General features: G+C 42.5%; 1 protein-coding gene across 2 annotated transcripts; it reads right to left on the bottom strand.

Moving 5' to 3' along the window:
* Positions 1–2,689: 2,689 nt before the first annotated feature.
* On the bottom strand, positions 2,690–20,281 carry LOC144150934 (uncharacterized). Of its 2 annotated transcripts, XM_077682227.1 has the most exons (7): positions 20,126–20,281; positions 19,076–19,147; positions 18,137–18,376; positions 14,671–14,826; positions 9,034–9,252; positions 5,063–5,221; positions 2,690–2,870 (listed from the first exon to the last, which is right to left on the bottom strand). In XM_077682227.1, exons 1-7 carry the CDS (start codon positions 20,175–20,177, stop codon positions 2,752–2,754), a joined length of 1,017 nt encoding a protein of 338 aa, XP_077538353.1. In that variant the 5' UTR covers positions 20,178–20,281; the 3' UTR covers positions 2,690–2,751. The 2 variants fall into 2 exon arrangements, with proteins under 2 accessions (XP_077538353.1, XP_077538354.1); XM_077682228.1 differs by lacking the exon at positions 19,076–19,147 and having other exon boundaries at positions 20,126–20,277.
* Between the last annotated feature and the right edge of the window lie 200 nt (positions 20,282–20,481).

The raw sequence follows: 20,481 nt of genomic DNA, 5'->3' as shown, positions 1-20,481 counted from the left end.
GTGCAGGACGGCTTCCTTACAGCAGCGGAAATATTGAGCGAGCTGTCTTTGTCGGTTAGGAATTTCTACTAGTTTACTGCAACGTATTGGGGAGGTGTTTTTAAGTCAGAACACAGTTTATCTACCCTAGCTAACGCATTTACAGCACAACGGTTGGTGATCGTATGCGGATTGTTGAAACTAAAAAATATCATGATATCCGGGGGCGCCTAACACTTCTTGGGAGTTGTAAATACGAAAGAAGTTTTATTCGACTGAGCGCTGAACTGCGCCCACTGACGCGTGTATATTGACGTCGCTGCCAGTGATATTTGTTTATTCTTTTCGTTATTCGCAAACAATAGGCGGGAGAATACTGAGTTAGTGACGGTTCAATCAAATAAATACTTCTTATTTCATGCGCCTTAGTCCGATACATGGTCCATTTCGGTGTGCTTCAATTTATTTACCCGACATCTTATATTCAATATTTCCACTTTTTATTTTCACCGCCAAGAAATTAAAACGGACGAATGATACCGGTTTGGAGAATTCAGTACTTTAGATAATAAAGGAATTAGAACAAATAGGCGATATTAATATTTACCAAGGAAGTATTACATAGAAATTCGTCTAGACATGGTAAATATGTACACTGTCCTCGACGAAGGTTCTGCAAGAATATATTTAACTTTTGGAGCACACGGAAATTTGTTTCAAGGTATGTAACCTCAACGAAGGTGCGTGATAGCTAAGTAAAGGTTAGAAACATCCAGGTCTGCGTCGTTATTTATAAAGCACTCATTCTTTGAGGTCACACCAAAGACAACCTATATCGCTTTTTTGAGGCACCATAATTCTCGAGCTATCAATTTTTTTAGGGAAAGCATTAGTTACTTGACAGATCCCAAATTCGGCGCCGTCGAGAATACATGTCCCGCAAAGGGCCGACGGATGACGTGCGTAGAGGCCAACGGCTAAACGAATGAAGAAAAAGCTAAAAAATGCTTGCAGTGGAACAAAAACATGTGGGGATGCTCATCTAAGCCTCGTTAGTAAGCTAAAGAAACTAAGTAAACTGGACTCTGGGCAGAAATAAAACAAAATAACTCCTGAATTGGAGAAGACGAGGCTCCCTCAATGACAAAACAAATTGATGCCTTCATATTGCTGACGCTGAACATAGTAATTGCGCTGTTTCCCGCGACCTTTGGGCTTCTGTTACACATGTTTGGTGGCCAACATAAGTAATTTGATCATGCTATTTACCGAAGAGGCAACTGGCTAACAGAAAAGTGCGCTTTGTCTAATCGTCCTTTTTGCTTGGCGATGAGGATAAGCTCTTGGTCCGGCGGGATGCCAGTAGCGCCATCATGCGGACCCAAGAGAAACCTTTCATTTCATAGCCCTGCCTCGACAGATGACACGCGAACATTGTGAACTTAGGGGATCTATGTCACACTCACGTGAGGCCTAATGTTACAGTTTCATAAGCTCATAATCCAGTACCTGCGCATAACTCACCCTGCGTTTGTAGAAGTTTGGCTTAACGAAGGCTCAGAATTCCATCGTCGGGGGGCAATAGTAGATAGAGGACAAATCATGGCTATTGGAAAAGTCTCTCAGTCATATTAACGGCAAACATGCGGCGCAAATGGGAAGATGATAACAGGGGGACATTTCCGCCAATTGGGCACTAGTGTTTTCGCATGCACTTCAACATTCCGTTGGCTTCTGTGTCCTCGTAATACTTAATATACATCTGGAGTTCCATTAACACGCAAAAAGAATCGCTATTGTGACACACAAGCAACCCAACGCTGGCATGTAGGTGACATTGTCATACCACACATCAATACAAGAACGTCAATTGCATATTCTTGTGGCCTTACTTAATATTTCCTTTCGTAGTCAGTTTGTACTCAACGCCACACCCCTTGATTCCTCCCTGTGCTTTATATATACAATGGCTAGTTATTGCTCCCATTGCGCCTAAACTATCTCTCAATAGCACCCACTGCAATTGAGAGATAGTGTGCAGATATTGCAGTGCAGTGCAGATACGCTTCGTCAACTATATTTACAAGTTTCAAATGCTGAACATGTGCTCTAAAATACATTACCGGTTTGGCTTGAGGTCGCTGCAAATTTTACATTTTGAAATATCTACAGTGGGAATCTTTACTCATTATTTATTTTCTGGCAAAATAGGCCTTTAAGCTCGTTTTGTATATAAAGCTTCCTCGTGCCTTAAACGCTGCAGCTGCTTTAAAAGCAAGGTATTTCACAAGCGTTTTACAAGCATTCCGAACGCGCAATTCAATCCACAAATGTTTATGCCTAGTTTACGCTTTCAAGGTCTGAAGATTCCATGGTTCCCAAACAAAAACCTACCTCCTTAATAAAACAATTACGTTTGCTATAATATGACGCCAGGCCAGATAACGTGGCATGTATGGAGTAAAATTGCGTTTGTCACATGTAAATTAAAGCTTCTTCATCCACTCATAAATCAGATGTTCACATTTTTTTATTTACGTAAAGTAAAAAAAACACTTTAAGGGAAGTACCTCTACAACGGTACTGCCCAATGTCCATATATCCGAGCGAGCTCCTTACAGAAGATCGCCCATCTGTCGCCATTTATTGTGTGCACAATATGACCTCTCCTACCAAATATTTACGATAAAACTCCGAAGACAAACAAACGTGTTGACAAAAAGAAGTATTTTATTGCTTCCAAAAGACCCTTCTCAATTTGTTGGGAGCCTACTACCAGTATCGGCGGCGGCAATTGCCGGAAAGACAACGTCGGGAGCAACGGCGACATCTTCTGTAACGACCATATCCGCCATACCCGCCGTATCCTCCGTATCCACCGTAAGGACCTCCTGCAATTCAAATGCATTATTGTAGAATAATAATGACCTTCGGAATCCAATAATTGCGAAATGAACGCGTAATAGCGCGAACAGGTTTCCTAAAAAAGTCCATCTCAATTCAGCATTTATCGTGCGTGCAGTGCGTTACACCAATTAATCAGCGTATCTAAACAGTTTCCTTTTCAAAATAACTAGATAACTGATCTTTCTCACTAAATGTTTGCACGAACGTGTAAATTTATACTCTAGCTTCTGGAAAAAACGAAAGAGGTTCCAGCACGCTGCTCGTTTTAGGAATTTATGAAAGAGCCGTTTCCATCTTAGCATAGACCCCTTGCCGAAAAATTAACTTCCCTATGTAAATACCGACAAAAATATTAAGGAAGGTCAATTTGCGGCCATACCGACGAATGATTTTATTAAAATGGCCACAAAAACTATGAACTTTGGGTCGCCCCCATTGCCCCTGAGAAATGAAACGCAACATGTGAAGTTTGTGCAAGGTTCGTGCAGTAAAGTCCAGAGCTTTGCAAAATAACTTTTGAAGACGATCATTGATTGTTATAACAAGCAATTAACCCAAATGATTCATAAGCTCATAAAACACACCTCTTTGAAATTATTCCTAGATAGCTGGTACTTGTAAAGGGCTGTCAATGTTCTCAGAACTGCAATGAATCCGGATTCTGATTAGTAATAAATAAAATTTCTTTTAGCCCGGTTTTTTTAAGCCTTTTTTTGTACATAGACTAGGCTATTCCTGAAATGCCGGCTATAGAAACGATAAATAAGACCGATAATAAGTGAGGCGGGTATTTTCCTCCGTTTTAGGGTTTCTAACCCATAACCAGAACATTTACTGATCAATGCCGGTAAAGTAAGCATGTTCATGCCACAGAATAATCGAACTATTTTTGAATGCACCAGTCCAGTCAGAACGGAAAGTTTATAGCAAGAACTTGCAATTGAACTTTGAAGAAATCAAAGCGCCGCAATGGTACCCCTTATATCATACGGGGAACTTCGATTTCCCAGGTACTACGCCCCCAGGGAGCGCAGGGAATGGTAGAGCGAAACAAATTTACTTAGGTATAGGAACCATTTACAGAAGCAAGGTTTATGATATTCCTACTTAAAAGATTGGAAAGACTGAAAAACGATAAAAAAGTGGCAACATAACGGTAACTAAGACAAGTTTGCCCTTCCTCAAGGTAATGTGCACGCGTTCAGAATTTACGAAACCGATCCTTGCTCTGCCTGCCGTATCAATGGGCTAATTTTTCAGCAAATTACTTTGTGAGAGTGAGAGTTTGCACACCGATACCAGTCAATTCCTTTTGCATACGTATACTGGTTAGTAATAATTCCTCGGTTGACGCCGGCCAAAAAATTAAAGGCTGTTGATACTGTGAAAAATCATTCAAGTTTTTTTAAGTTATTTGGATGACCATAAGTGACTTTACGACGCACTAATATTGTTCGAATGCACTTCAGAAATGCCTTTCAGAAGTCACTGATATGACAGAAGGCGTAGCTCTGCAAAACATAGCTGCGGGGAGCACCTTTACAGACAGATTCGAAATACTCCCTAAAGCAATATTGCTTGCAGTTTTAGTTGCCTCCGCCTCATTTTTTCAGAGGCAATGAAATGCCACCATACACATAAAGTCAGTAAAATAAATATTCCGAGTGAAACTAAGCGTGCAGTGGAGATTGTGCAAACTTTCAAAGTTTGGAGGGGATGCATCTATTCAAAGTAAAGTTCTAATTCAACATCGCTCTGAATTGAACTGTTTCTTACTTCAAAGTTACTGCACTGTTTTGATATCATAATTTTTCTCTTCGTCGATCTTTTCCACGTTGCGCCAAGTTTAGGAATATTCCCACTACCTACGTTTCTACTGCGTCTGCTGCTTTCTCTGGTTAAGTGCGGATGTCTAAACATTCTCGCAGCACTGTTAGCGCTGGCCCTACCCATTAATCGGATATAAACCGAGCATAAAATATTCCTATTTCGAGCGTTTAAATATCTGCCATGCTTTGATGTCATAAATGGACAGCGACTTTGTGATACCTGTTTACTGAATAATTAACTTCGAAAATCCATTCATAAACTGCCCTTACTTATTTCTCTCATTACGTTTTCTTGATGTTCTTTCAAAACCTACCGTATACTTCAAAGCCAGTATTTCCCCACTTACCAAGGCCACTCAAAAGTCCTCCCAAACCACTGCCGTAACCGCCGTAGCCACCGTAGCCGCCGTAATTGTGACGACGCCCAAGACGCCCAAGAAGACCGCCAAGCGCTAAACCACCCAAGCCGCTTCCGAGACCAGCGGCGAGGAGGCGTCTCCGCATACCTGAAACGCAAAAGAAAACATGCTAGTGTAACACTAAAATAAAAAATTTGCTTTGGAGGAACGGGTAATCTCTACCCCATATCTGTTTCAAGGGGATAACAGAATCGGTACACTCAAACAAGCGCTGAGATTTAAAATCAAGCATACTTCCAGAGGGAATCTGTGCATTTTATGCTTTTCCTATAGTTTTGGCAGATGTTCACTTTGTGCGCGAGGAAATACAGCAATTGAAAGTCTAAATACTGGTGTGTTTGTGCCTGGCTGCTTCCATGGCTGGCTAGTAACCGCTATTTAAAGGGCAATTGAAAGGGCTCGTAGAAAGTTCAACTGCCCCGAATCTCTCTCACCGTTTATTCGGTTGCGAAAGATGCATTACCAGTTAGCAATTGCAAAACGCATTTCGGTCTTCGCGCCATTCATGCCGTTTCGCGTGACGTAAATGATTGCCAGAAGCGAGTAAGACAGCGGTGCAGTCTAGCAGGAAAACTAAAACATACAGAGGGAACCACCACGGCCACAGGAGCCACTGGTAGAGCACTTGGCGGATACGACAAAACAACTTGCCCTCCTTACACTTCCGTTACCTGCCACTTTGTGTGCGTGAATGTTGTCGCCCCATGGAATCTGAGATGGTGATTAGGCAATGTGAATGCGGCGCGCGTCCTTTTACTTCGCCAACGAAACTTCGATCGGACTGCACACCCGCAACGAGAAGGACGACAGGGGCGCACATTAGATTTTCATTTTCCTCATGGGTAGTCGGGCTGAAGTCGCTTTGATGCACTCGACTTAACAACATGGCTCCATCTGCTAGTTTAACTTGTAACATCGTGCAAGCTATATTTTGCCACCCGGTAAATCGGCATCACGGCGCGAGATTTAGCAGAACGCGTTTCGACAGTTTGCCGTGGTGATATGATAACGCTTATTGCGCCATCTATAAATGTTTTGCTAAGCCAGCTGCTTATTGGCCCATCTCACAGGAGTGCGCTTAGAGCTTTTACCAGCGCCGAAATCACTACCAACAAACGCCTTGGCTCCAATTAAAAATGGAAAAAGCGCATAACATGACAAAATAGTGTTGTTTCACCTAAGTACGCATAACAGATCACAACGCCCTGAATCAAAAGCCCAGTTTGACGCACACATTTTATTCAACTTCAAGACAATCAACAATGGTTTCGAGCAAGCAAATCGTCACGCCATGCGCGTTGAGGCCAAAGCGCGAACTTTACAGGCGATTGATGGCCTCCTGTTCGTTGTAATGGTAGCATTAGCTTCCTGTGATTTAGAGGGGCGAACGAATATTTTTACTCCGGGGCAAGCCGAGGCGGTCTTAAAAAAATCGCGCACACTCTACTTACTCGGTGCGGGGTTAATCGTCACTAGTGATAATTCCAGCACAGTAAGCATGGCCCATTCTCAGGACCACTTCGAATTTCATCGCGAAGCGAACGTGACTACAACACACACATAGCTTTAGCCGCCGGCCTGGGTGCAAAACCTCATTTGGGCCGACAGCGCTACATGAGGGCGGACAAAACTTATTCTATCAGACGCAGACTACCGTCTACAGAAGATCGGAGCTGTGGAAAGTCAACCCGCTACTTCCCGAGTTGATGTAAACAAGAAGATAACAGACGTGTGACCACGCCGAACCTGCAACAACCATCGCAACCACCCCAGGCGTCTTGGCTTGACAGCTTTCTAATGGTGGCATGGCTTAGGTTATACTCCTATCTTTAGAATTGTTCATGACTTAAGAAAGGTAACCCGCAAAAAAAGATATCTGTTTTGATAGAGCTTATCTGCGCAGTTCTCGTTCTTTTGTTTGTCGTCACGTGACTCATGGTACATCCGCTTAGTCTCCGTTTACGTCAGGTCTGCTGAGCGAATGATAGCTTCAGTTCTTCAATTATTACACATTTATTTCAAAGTACTGCCTCAGAGGCAGGTATATTCGTTTTCTGTGGACGCAATCTGTTTCGACAAACTTCGGTTTTACCTGTAGTGTCCCTTTTAAATGGCGACATCGTTTTACCTTGCTTCATATTCCGTTTCACCATGCTATCCCCCAGAGAAGTCTTTCTATATGAAGGAATGTTTTGCCTTCTAATGAACGACGTAGGTGGATTTACGAGCTTCGGAGTTGTTGTAAAAATGAAACTGTACTGTGTAGGTCACAGTATAGTTTTGTTTGAATTGGTAGTTACTGTAGGCGCAGTTTGTTCTTGGCGTGCTACGACATAATATTCAGGTCTTTTTCCATGTAAAGGAAAAACAAACATCTATGTTTGTAGCCCAAAGCCACATTACTTTTTCTCTGGATACTATTTTCTGAGTTTGATTTACTTTGTTTAAACTAGTAAGGCTCATCTACCTGTTCGGGTTGAGAACACGCTGATCCGTGGAGGTAAAACTTTCCTGTGGCGGCGCTTGTTATTATGCATTATTCTTGACACTTATTTCCGAATTCATTTTTTTCTGTATTTCCCGAGCAGCTGTTTCACTATAGAACATCTCGAGAAAATTTTAGAACAATTGCTTCTGTTCACGGGGAAAGGAAAAACGTATTAACAGTCCACAAGCCAGGAGATCAAATTCCTTGCTTCACTCTGTGATACATCCCTAGCCCTACTGATGCCCGTGATATGAAAGAAAATGAAGGAACCTCACACTAATGCGTAAGACTTGAAGGTAGTGAAGCTGTACGCAACAGCAGCATTTTTGCTCATGTTTCGCTTTACGGCGTTGTTTAAGCCTCGTCGCCGTACGCGGGACCACAGCTAGACATTCGCCTTCCTCTTTCGCACTCGGTTCTGTGCCGCACACGGCTTCGTGGCCTCCCTTCGTTGCACGCACTTATCGCTGCGGCGGTGGCCGTCTCGCTTTCCTCCGCCACGTCCCGCGCACGGGTCCCGCGCACGTCTCCCTTTTCTCCTCGCCAATCTCTCCCCTGTCACCTATTTCTCCCTTTTATCGGGCTGCTGCTCCGTGCCGGGCGCCTGCTGAAAGGGGTGTGGTTTGACATATAGCGCTCAAGGACAAAACTGGTTACCCCGCGAAGACAGCCGCGAAGACGCTGCAGTTTTTGGCACATTTTGGCCAGTCTCCTTGAGTGGGTATGCTTGGCTTGACAAACGTGCGTCCTGGAACGTGGGCGGTCGCAGCCAGGCACGCACAAGGGAGTTGTCGGCATTTTCATGGCTTTTAACTGCCGGGCGCTCTCCGCGAGGCACGCGCTCACGTGCGTTCGGCATTGTCTTGATCTTTTAACTGCTGACACGAAACTCTGACGATTTTCTAACCAGCTTCGCTGTTAAAGAAATTTTTGCCACCGGCCTAGAAAGGGTGCATTCCTCCAAATTCCATGTGATATATGTTAACACAAATGTGTGCAAACATAATAACACGAAATTTATGCGGCGTGTTGGGACATAAAGCCGCAAAAATCAAACAGATTGCGCAATCAGAAAGATCACCCTCCATATTACCCGTCTGTCGAATTATGACTAGCAGCACCAAACTGCGAATAAAATCGTTTTGCTCACCACGTGGTAATGTTCAAAAGGGGCAAGATGCGCTACTAACTATACTATAGGCGATAATTTGTAAAACTTTAAAGCCAAAAACAGAAGAATGCAGCGTGCTAAAGGTACAACGTACTGTTTAAACTCCGTAATGATCACAAAAACACAGGTTTTTGCCCGCGCAAGGAAAAAGTAAGCCACGAACCCTCCTATTTAAAGTGCTTTCACTGGTGACCAATGCCACGTACTCGTATCATACGTGTGAAGTGTCGGACTACTCACGTCTACTGAGCCGGCCACGGCGACCTAGTCTACTCAATAGCCCGCCGCCCAGACCAAGGCCGAGCCCGGATCCAACTCCGCTCAGAAGGCCTCCGCTCAGAAGGCCCCCGCCGAGGCCTCCACCAAGCCCTCCGAGTCCACCGAGCCCTCCGAGGCCTCCGAGCCCTCCGAGCCCTCCGAGCGATCCTAGTCCACCAATCCCGGAACCAAGACCCAAACCTGTAAATTGAGAAATACCGTATTTATTCATTGTATGAGTAAATAAAGCAAAGATATTATTTTGTTTAAGGCATTGTGTATTTAAGAGCACAGAAATCTGCGGCTAGAAAAGCTAGGAGCCCATTTTGTTATTTATATAGAGGTGGCATCTCCATTTGAGGAAAACACCCAAGGAATGCAAAATATTGACATTTAACCATTCAGGTTTTTAGGTTAGATAATTCATTTCAGGTTTTCGGCATACTCGAATGAAGTAGTACTAGGGCCCAAAACAATTTCTTGAAGGCAAACTGGCCGATATGACATCTCGGTGTCCCTGTAGGCTCATCCAGCGACTACTACTTAGATTCGCTTTACGTTGCTCTCAAATTATTTTCGTCTGATTGGTTACCGTGGCAAAAAGGATTTCAGGGAAAACGCACGTCTTGCTTTCGGGCCCTGTAACGTAGTTGATAAGAAGTTAGAAACGTAGTTGTCAATGTAGTCAAAAAGTATACCAAAATGTCGGAGCATGAATATTTCCAGATGCTACTTTCCGCCTCGTCGCAGTTCTTTCAGAACTGACTTGTTGCAGTTCCTCGACAAGTCAGAATGAATTTTCGCGCAGTTAATACTCGAGGCAAAAGGGGGCTGTGCGCGTAGATCAAAGTAAAGAACGTTGCGCTGCCACCTCCCAGAGCCACGGAAACGACCCAATTGTATTTATATGGAGAGTAGCGTTCGAAATTAAATTACAGAAAATCTAGTTAAAGTAGAGCTACACAATTATGGGGCGTTCATAATCAAGGTGACACCTTTCTCTGCCTAAAAAATAAAACTTTTCAGTTTTTTAAGCTTCTGGTTGTGAGATTTTTGAGCCGAAAAACAGGGAATAAATAATTTTTTTATCACATAAGAGCCTTTCTACACCTTGCCCTTGTTCACAAGGTGCTCCTTATTCTCAGGTGGCAAGTAATTGCGTTGAAACCAGATATCCAGGCACTGCTTTTGTTTTTAGCCTCGGTTCACGCACGAACTCGGCAATACAACCCACTGAATTTCCGCGTGTACATCGTAGACCAAAGTATGGGAACGCGTGATCTGAGTAAGAACGGAAACCCGGTGAACTCTTTAACTGAAACAAAGCTGGTGCTTTAAGTAGCGGTAATTAAGTAGCATTGTCAGTTTTTGGACAGACATCTTTATTTCCTGCGACCGAAAGAGTGAACCGTCCTGAAGGGAACCTGTTTCTAGTAGTAACGAAAGAGGTATGACGAGTTCAAAATTCTTTAGTTAGGCCTGCTGATAAGCTTAAAATTTTTATGCGACTATTTTAAACAAAATGCGTTACTTCCTATCCTAATTTTTTATAAATTGTGAGTTCTAGAAACGAATTTGTGCATCACTATTCTTTTATACCTGTATAAGCGTTGGTTAAGGTTTTGAGTTTTCTGTAAAGCTCTTTTCCCGTGGACACACTAAGCAGAAGACTCTGGATACATGATTTCCCGCATGGAGGCAACACGGTGGCGTGAACCTAAGAAAACCATCTATCAGCCTTACTCCCAGTTGAAGCAGTTCACGTATCAATGCGTCAACAATTTTTAAAGACCTGTTAAGAAGAATGCGATGCATTTTGTATATGGAGCATGAATAGGCTGCGAGATTGGGCTGGTTGGGATACTATCGTAAGAGTACTGGCAATTTCTTCCCTAGCCGGTACATTATCCTGAGACATTGTAAGCGGAAAGAAATTTGCAGCTGCGTTCGCTACGATTTCTCCTGGTGCTTGGAGGACCAACGTACCGAAGTGCAAAATTGGAAAAGAACCGTATTTCTAAAGATTAGTGGTCACAAAGAGCCACTGCTACTCAAATTTCTTCAGTACTGACAACGAATATAAATGTAGCAGTACGGAAGGCAAGAATCAAACGGAACATTAGGTTCAAGTTTGGTGCCGTGTGTGCACTCTTGCGCATTTACAGAACAGCAAACACCGACATTTTTTTGTTAAATAGGCTTGATCCTATCGCTCATGCTTCCAAGCCGAAAAGATATAGATTTAATGGGGACTTTTCACTGAGTTGTGGTCCACATATTTGTATTTTGTCAGGCTTTCTATAGACAATGTTCTCATGTGGAACTAAGTATGGCGTTTTTTGTGCATTATCTTGTTTTTGCTGACAGAAAACGTGGCGTTTATTACTCTGGTATTACTTCCTTTCAGATTTCATGTGATTTTCTTATTTTGTCGCAACACGTAACTTTGGTAACCCCACTTACTCAATACAATGGAATGGGGGCCTGTAAAGAATCTTCAAATAAATAAATAAATAAATAAATAAATAAATAAATAAATAAATAAATAAATAAATAAATAAATAAATAAATAAATTGCAGTAAAAACATTTTGTTGGCACTGGTAAGGCGGATTATATCTCCTGTTATTAGAATACAAACATCAAGAGCAATTTCAACATAACAAAATGACAGGAATAAGAACTGAGGACTGTTAAAAACGCAGAAATGCAATTGAAACAACAATTTCAAAATATCTTGGTGAATATCACGAGTCAGCGGGCATTGGTGCGAGGCAATACAATATACCGTATTTTTGCTATTCCAAGCACCCTCCGGTACTTTAAAAAAAATATAAGAAAAAAGTTTGCTTGCGAATCTAAGCGTCCCTATTTCTAATCAACAATCAGAACGTGGGTATCGGACGCATGGAAGCGGGCCAGAGGTGACGCTGTGGCCGAGTCATTTATGAAGTTGTCAATTAAAAACCACTCTACAGAATAGAAGACGATCTGCTGGTGAACACTGAGAGCGGCCGCCCAAGCGGCACAACAGAGTCGAATGGTAGTGAGCGTCTCTGAGGATTACACGTAAACGGTGAGTTCCCTGTCAGTACCTGTATTTCTTTTGAATTTTTGCCAGATAACACATTATTCCTTTTGCTCGTCTCGTCAAGAGATAACCTTGAAGATAAGCGGCGGATCCGGGGGGGGGGTAATTTTGGTTTTTCGATTATAAGCACTATTCGTCACTCTTGGCATCACGATCGTGAAAAAAAGGGGGTGCTTAGAATCGAGTAAATACGGTAATTAAAAACATTTCCACCCTAAGTTCACACCATGGATAACTAGGACGATAATACAAATGAAGCGTAAAGCCAAGCGCTATCAGAAAAAAGGTGCTTCTGCTCACGTTCTCAAGGAAATTCGTAGCTCCCTCTCCGAAGCTATTAAAAGTGCCAAGAATTTCTATTTTAATGTCAAGTTGCCAAACTTCATCAAAGAAGACCCTCAAAAATTCTGGAATTTTATTAGGGACCGTAGAAGCTCTGTAAACCGAATCATGTTTAACGGCACTATAATTGAGGATCCCCTAGCGATTGCGAAAAAATTCAACGACTATTTTCATAGTGTTTTTTCAGCTTCTACTCTGCCTGTCTCAATTAGCATTGATGCTTCTGATTCGGATCCTAACCTTATTTCATTTGATGGTGTCCTAAATTTAATACTGAGATTAAAAGTTAAATCATCCCCTGGACCAGACAACATACCTAATGCTTTTCTCCGGCGATATGCCGAAATATTGGCCAAGTACCTTGTTGTGATCTTCCGAGCCTCAATAAGTTCAGCAACTTTACCCTTTGATTGGAAATTGGCACGAGTTCTGCCCTTTGTGAAAAAAGGGGACCCACAGTGCATACCAAACTACCGACCAATTTCTATGACTTTCGCATGTTGCAAAATGCTGGAACACATAATTGCCACTCGTATCAACAGCTTCTTAGATGATAACCACATTTTATCTTCCTTTCAACATGGTTTTAGAAAACGGTTTTCCACAGTCACTCAGTTGGTTTCTGTTGTTCATCACATTGCTTCTGTTTTAGACAAAGCTGGTCAGGTCGATGTACTGTTTTTAGATTTCAGTAAAGCCTTCGACCGTGTTCCCCATAATAAACTTATCGAGAAATTACAGACTATAGGGCTTCCAAACTACCTAGTGTCGTGGGTGTCTGCTTACCTGAACGGCCGGAAACAGTATGTCGACGTCTGTGGACAGACATCACCTCATCTCCCAGTAGATTCCGGCGTACCGCAAGGTAGTGTTCTAGGACCGCTGCTTTTTTTAATTTATTGCAATGATATTGTTAGTGTTATTACTGATCCGGTTAAGATAAGACTGTTTGCAGACGACTGTATCATTTTCACTGATGTACACTCGCCAGATGACCAAATCGCTCTTAACACTGCCCTTAGCAATATTCTTTTGTGGTGTGACAAATGGGGCATGGTGCTCAATTTCGACAAATCTGTTTTCCTTCGAATTTCTAACAAGAAAAATCCGCTTCAGTTTTCCTATTCCTCCTATAGCCAGCCCTTAAAGGAAGTTAGTCAATATAAATACCTAGGTTTAACGATAACGAATAAGTTGTCTTGGAATGCACACATTGCCGATGTTTCATCGTCGGCTTTCCGTAAACTGTGTCTTCTAAGGCACAAACTCAGAGACGCCCCCTCGCAAGTGAAACTATTAGCATATAACACTTTAATACGTCCAAAGCTAGAATACGCTTGTATTGTGTGGGATCCGCATACTAAGTCTAACATATATTCCCTCGAAAAGATTCAAAGGCGAGCAGTCCGTTTTATTTTTTCGAAGTATGGTCGCGGTACATCAGTTACTAAACTAATGCAAGATAATGAATTCCAAACACTACAATCGCGGCGCCAACTTCTACGTCTAAAATTTTTGTACTCACTAATTAACAACAAACTTGGTCTAGACCCATCACATTACGTTACCCCACTTTCGACCAGGCAAACACGACATTCGCATGTCCTATCTTTAACTCCGTATTTTGCGCGGACAGATTTATTTAAGTTTTCCTTTTTTCCGAGAACTGTCACAGAATGGAATAACTTGCCCTCTGATTACCTCCAAAGCTTAGATCTTCATGAACCAAATGTTTAATTCTGTGAATGATTATTGGTTATTATTGCCTCTCAGATTATTGCTTGCTTTTTTTTGCTGTTGTGATGTTTTTCTTCTACTCGCTATCCTCTTACGCAGATGTATTTTAGTCAAGCTGTGTCACTCATGTACTGATCTTGTAGTTGTGTTTGTGCCCCTCCTGCTTGGGCCTTTTTGGCCTGCAGTATTCCACAAATAAATAAATAAATAAGTCAAACAAGGCCACCTGTATAATTCGTGCATTTACTAGTGCCGAAGTTTTCTGGAGATTACTTGTTGGGGATAGCAACAGAGAAAACGTGCCTAAAGCCCCAACTTGGTGCACGATGCTCTCAAGCTCACATAAAACATCAGCTTTAAGGCCATGCGAAGGAAAAGTGGATTACACAGCGAACTTTATTTCGGACTGCTTCTCCTTACGCCCAACTGTACAATTTCGGGCAACCTCACCTCCACTCAGTCCGCTACTAAGCCCAGATCCAAGACCGCCATTCAGGCCACTGCCAAGCCCCAAACCGACGCCGGATCCAAGTCCACTCGAAAGGCCTCCGCCGAGTCCTCCACCGAGTGAACTGGTACCTCCGAGCCCGCCGCCAAGAGAATACCCTATAAAATGTCATGAAATAATTTCAAGATGTCCCAATAAGCTACCACCCAACGAGTCAAAGAATGTTATAAAATAAAAATTTTTTACACTGTAGAAAGAGACCAGTCTTGTTGCCACCAAAACAATTTAAAAGCTATTAGATGTTAGATTACGCCATCGTTAATGCTTTGTCACTGTGCTGTTGGCAGACGTTTTTTGTATAAGTGCAATTTAATAAGTATTTAAGGAATAAAATATAACAGTCAGCCTTCTGAGATTACGCAGTTGGGTTCAAGTGTATTGCTCATGCACGAACGATACTCTCCTGTGTACAGAGTCGTAGAACAGTGTGTCATTCCAATTTGCGACATAACTGCATATCATACCACCAGCAGTCTAACGGAGGAAGAACAGGAATAGCCGTTGCTTGCAATTTACCTTGTTCTAATGTGTCGCGCGGCAAGACAAATTTCAGTCTCGAAGTACGAGAAAGGTTTACTCCTAATTATTACTTTTCTTTGTCACAAACCCACAGAATAATTTTTTTTAGACTCAGAAGAGGCTATGTATAGGTCACATTTGCACATTTGTTACATCTTTTTGCAGAATAAAGGTTGTAATGTTTGATGGAGTTCAGTTTGCGCTACACAATTGTTTTTTTTTTTTTCATGTAAAGAAAGTTTGCAATACACAAACGCTATATCACTCTCTGGGTATAATATCAACACATGCGTACGTGCGCCAGTCTCTTCAGGCTTTTTATTTAACTGAAAGTCCTTTTCTCGTAACACAAAAAGGGGTATTGTCACGCAGGTGAATTTTTATATTTTTGGAGAGACTTAGCATGCAAGCGTACAAAAAGTTACCTTGCTTCATTGTACTTTTGGTGAGAACTAAGGGGGCACGTTTCTCTTTTTAGAATCATCTGTTTAGTTGGTTCAGGAACACTAAAAATTTATGAACTTTCGTTATATTGACCGCACTGTTTTTATTCCTGCTGAATAAATATTGTTACCCACAAATTTATACACGACCAGTTTTTCAGGGCTACGTAATTCAACTACTTACACCGTGAACTTTTGTATACATATGTGTCGCCATGATCCAGAAAACTAGAAATCTTTCTGCTGACTTTGAGTGACTTTGATTTTGACTTCGAAAACATTTTAAGGAAGAAGCAAGGCGGAGGCATGGAACTGATAAAATGCCTCTAGTGCGCGTAGCTCGGTTCGTACGGGCTGCGGAATAGATACGTCTGTGTCTTTTACAAGAACACACAAACAGAAATATTGCCCGAAAATGAATTGGTAGACCGTTAGGAACACGTAAGGATCTCGCTCACCCCTGTCAAAGTGCCGCCCTATACACAGATGTCGCTCCTGCTTTAGACGCCTGCAGGTTGGCGTTTCTTGCCCACCCATCGCACATCGTTCCGACATTGTTTCCGTTGTAACAGTCACAATGGTGCCGTTCTCTCGCTTTAGCAGTGGCCTCGTAGCCGGACGCTTTTTGTTGCCCGCCACTATCGCCATATCATCGCCATCACCGTAATATTTTCCCTTCTGCCGCCTTATTTGTCCTTGAAAAAAATTACAACGGACGATTGCAGACAGGCGCAGAAGAAAGCAATGAACCACAGCTTCTCGAAGCCGGCCTGCCGCTTCTTGAAGGCACCGCATTCTCTGCAAGCTTAGCGTGAACTCCCCTATTTTGCAGGCGCCTTGTAGGTCTCTGTTTTCGGTCATTCTGTCTCCAGCCGTCAGCAGTGGGAATTACGGCTCAAATGGGTCACAAATAGCTCACATTACCACTTTCGAGGCTCTCTGAATGCATAATACAGTAAAAGCACTTTAATTCGAACTCGAAGAGCACCATACAATTGTTCGAATTAGGCGGAGTTCGAGTTAGCGGGGGTGCGCTAGAATGATTAGAAATCGAGCCACACTGTGCGGAAAGAGCACAATGAAGCCACCTCTCGATTCGTTATCGCTAATTAGGCGCTAATATGCGTTTGTGGCATGTGACTTCGTAAATAATGTTTCGTGAAAAACAATGGCATGCACCAGAGCTTTGGCGCCGGTGGCGCGGCGCCCTCTGTAGGAGCGAAATTAGCAGTTGCAGGAATGTAGCGCGCGCGCCACGCTGTCATTTCTCTGTTTCGGGGTTTGAATCTCTAGCAAATTTGGTCTCGTTTAGATTTGCAACACATTGTAATCACACTGGGCCGACTTCTTCGGCGAGGGGTGATATAAACTAGGGGATGATAGTTTGAATTGACCGTCCTGGATACCGACGAGTGCGAAGTGTCGGGAGGTTGCCCCCCCATTGAAATATACGGGGCTGTGCCGGGACTAGAGCGTGAGTTCGAATCAACCGGAAGTTCGAATTAGCTGAGTTTGAATTAACAAGCTTTTACTGTAATAATTATAGACGAGGTGACAACAAATAATTATGCATCGAATTGTATTGCGCTTTTTTCGGAAACATGGTGAAGGAACCCTTTCCGTCCACAGTAGTGCAAAACCAAAGAATTTTCGCACAGCGTTCTGAAGTGTATATGCCATATCAAAATAAATTACGTGAGTTCCGACACCAAATCGCAGTTCCATACTGTGGTCACATGTACCAAAGCGGAATTCTACGACCCTCGTTTAGTAGCCTATTAAGCACCGTCTCCAATCACAACGTATTTCTGTTATTCGGTTATTATGTATTTTCCAAGGGCCCATGCTTTATTAGCCCTAGCCTGAATGCCTTTTATATGAAGAAACCTCCAAAAAACGCCACACTGAAAATTGAGAGACATAGCAACAGGGCGAGCCATAATGCGCTTTACTTGACGAATTTATTTCTAGTAGTTATGAAAAGAGGTATTGCTCCTACAAAAATATTACTGGCGTTCTATTGGTGCATGTACATAGAAATAATACGGCAGGCAGGTTCTGACATATGGAAGGGGAATGATAACAGGATAAATAGATCAAAATGGATAGCCATATATCACGATGAATGTTAAGCCATTAAACCTTTACTTCAATAAAGAATATTTAATTTAGTTGTTCTGGCTGCTACATTGTACGAGCATTCGCCAAGGCTGCACGTGGTTTCAGTAGACGTATTAGTCGAACTGTTAGTCGAAAGCAGTTAGATCTTTAGATAACGTCCGAAAGAGGGAGCTCGCTGTTTAAATTAATTTTGCATAACTTTGAAGGAGTCGGGGCCTTGGGTTGGACAGGGAAAAGAAGAGCTGATACACAGGACATGTTTCAAAATATTTTCGCTAGTGGCTAACATCTCCAGGTATGCTTGCACAGAATAAGGCATACTTACCTCCGTTAAGTCGGCCACCTAGTCCGGATCCAAGTCCACCATGAAGGCTGGTGCCGAGCCCTTCACCGTACCCAGATCCAACTCCACCGTACAGGCCACTGCCGAGCCCCCCACCGTACCCAGATCCATATCCGCCGTACAGGCCGCTGCCGACACCTCCACCGTACCCAAATCCAGATCCATATCCACTCGAAAGACCTCCGCGTAGCCCTCCACCTAGGCCGCCACCAAGAGACGAGCCTGCAAAGCGACACAGTCAAAGTAACTTCAAAAAACAGATACTAACCACTAACCACGTAACGGCTTCTAAAACTGGCATAACATACTTTCCACACCACGCAAGCAAGTACGATTGTTGCCACCGTTCGTGATAAAAAGCTATACCTTACAGACGTAATCGTAGTGCAAATGCCCAGGTACTATGCTGAAGACCGTAAGGCTTCTTTTGGTGAGCGCCACATTAATGTAATAAATGACGAAAAAGAGCGAAAAATGGTAGTTATATACAGCATTGTTATGATGGCGGAATGGCTGCCGATGTTAGCATGACGGCTGCAATCGCAGCTTCTTCAAAATGGAAGTTGTGAACCGATTTCTTAGTGCAGCCCAACTCGGCCTATCATTGCCGGCAAGTCGTAACCGGAGAGATGACACACAAATGTGCTGGCTATGAATTGTCAGCTAGCCCAGGCATAACCGTTGGGCAATAAACACATATAGCTTTACGGCTTGTCGCCACCACCGCTCCCCCCCCCTCCCTTGATATTAAGCTGTCGGGCCTTGGGGAACCAATAACGTGCTACAAAATAGGTAGAACCAGAGCCAATTGAATCCTATTATTTTCTTGAAACTTGTACCGCAGTATTTCTTTGGCGCCCATGCTTTCCGAAAATGTTTCTTTTGTTACAGAAACAGAATTTAGTTTTTTGTGTACATTACCTGAGCCCAAGGAGTAACTTCCGCCTCCATACCCTCCTGATCCGTCTTCATCGCTGCTGTAATATCCGTATCCTTTTGTAGTAAATGGGGTAGATGAAAAGAAAATTTTCAGTTCCTTGTTTTGAAAACTTTAATTCAATTTCTGATATTTAACACTTTAACACTTTTAAGTAATCCTGTGACCTGGCGAATAGTTTCTATCCGAAACGCCAACATTTTTGCGTCATTGAAAAATTTTAATTTCATGAATTTAAGTACATAGAAGAATATTTACGCGTGTCTATTTGCAGCCAAAGTTTCAGAAACACCGTAATAAATTGTTATGGTAGTGTTCTTTATGTTAGAAAGTACAATATCCGATTAAAAGTCGACGCGGCACGACAACATCCTAATTAGGGCGATGTGTGATATATTTCTATTCAGTATGGTGGCCTTTGTTGAAACGTGTAAACGCTAGGTTTATTGCTTGCATTGTACGCTTTACCGAACTGCTTATCGGAACATAATTTTTGAACTAATGAACACTTGGTACATTACGTGATTCTTTTTTCTAAATGAACTCAGGAGCAGTCGGCAAGATCGTGTTTTCGCACGTAGATTGACGGGGCTAAAATATTTTTTAGCATTCTGAAAATATCAAGAAATGATTTCTTTGCAGACGCTTTGAAAATAGTTTAAACAAAATGCCTAAGGCTCGAAACAACCATGCCAATAGTTTCAAAAATGCAGCTTGCACGATTTTTATATCTACAACAGGTTTAATGAGGCTAAATTCATTTGGTGAGTATAGGTACAATTCCTAAATATTACACTCAGGCAGTCAGATTTCTGTCTTTAATATAGGTGTTAGGTAACGGTGTGTGATGTATCCCGGCACACACACTGTTCTTACAGCATAATATATATCTTAAATACAATTCGAGTAAAGTGTTCCCAATAAACTTAACTCCAGCGTTGCTTTAAGGTTTAACAAAACTCTAGGTATTAATTTTAGCACAAATTACAAGAAATGATATTTAGGCCAATTCGCGCATATGTGAACACACATACCGTATGCGTGCCCCGATAGGGCCAGAAACAGTAGAACGCTGAACCTGCCCATTCTTCTCGACTTATTTTTCCACGGCCCAAAAGCACCCTCCTTCTGTGCCAAACTGGCTTGGAGAGTCTTTTTATTTCACAGCACGCGTCATCTTCTCGTGTATTGAGTGCAGGTGGTAGAATTCATCGCTGGACAGCGTTCCCCAGAAGGGGACCAAGGCCGTGTTCGGTCGTGTTTCTATTGCAGTTCTTCTTGTGACCGAAGACAATGTCCCAGTAGGATAAAATCTGACAAACAAGTCTTATTTTTGTCTGCAGGCTCACCATGCCCAAGATGTCGCATCTGTCCATTGTGATATTTCTCT

This window comes from Haemaphysalis longicornis, unplaced genomic scaffold (assembly GCF_048455015.1).
Source record: "Haemaphysalis longicornis isolate Haplotype H1 unplaced genomic scaffold, Haemaphysalis longicornis Haplotype H1 scaffold_81, whole genome shotgun sequence".
Classification (NCBI taxonomy): Eukaryota; Metazoa; Arthropoda; class Arachnida; order Ixodida; family Ixodidae; genus Haemaphysalis; species Haemaphysalis longicornis.
This window is presented reverse-complemented; position numbering and strand designations above follow the sequence as displayed.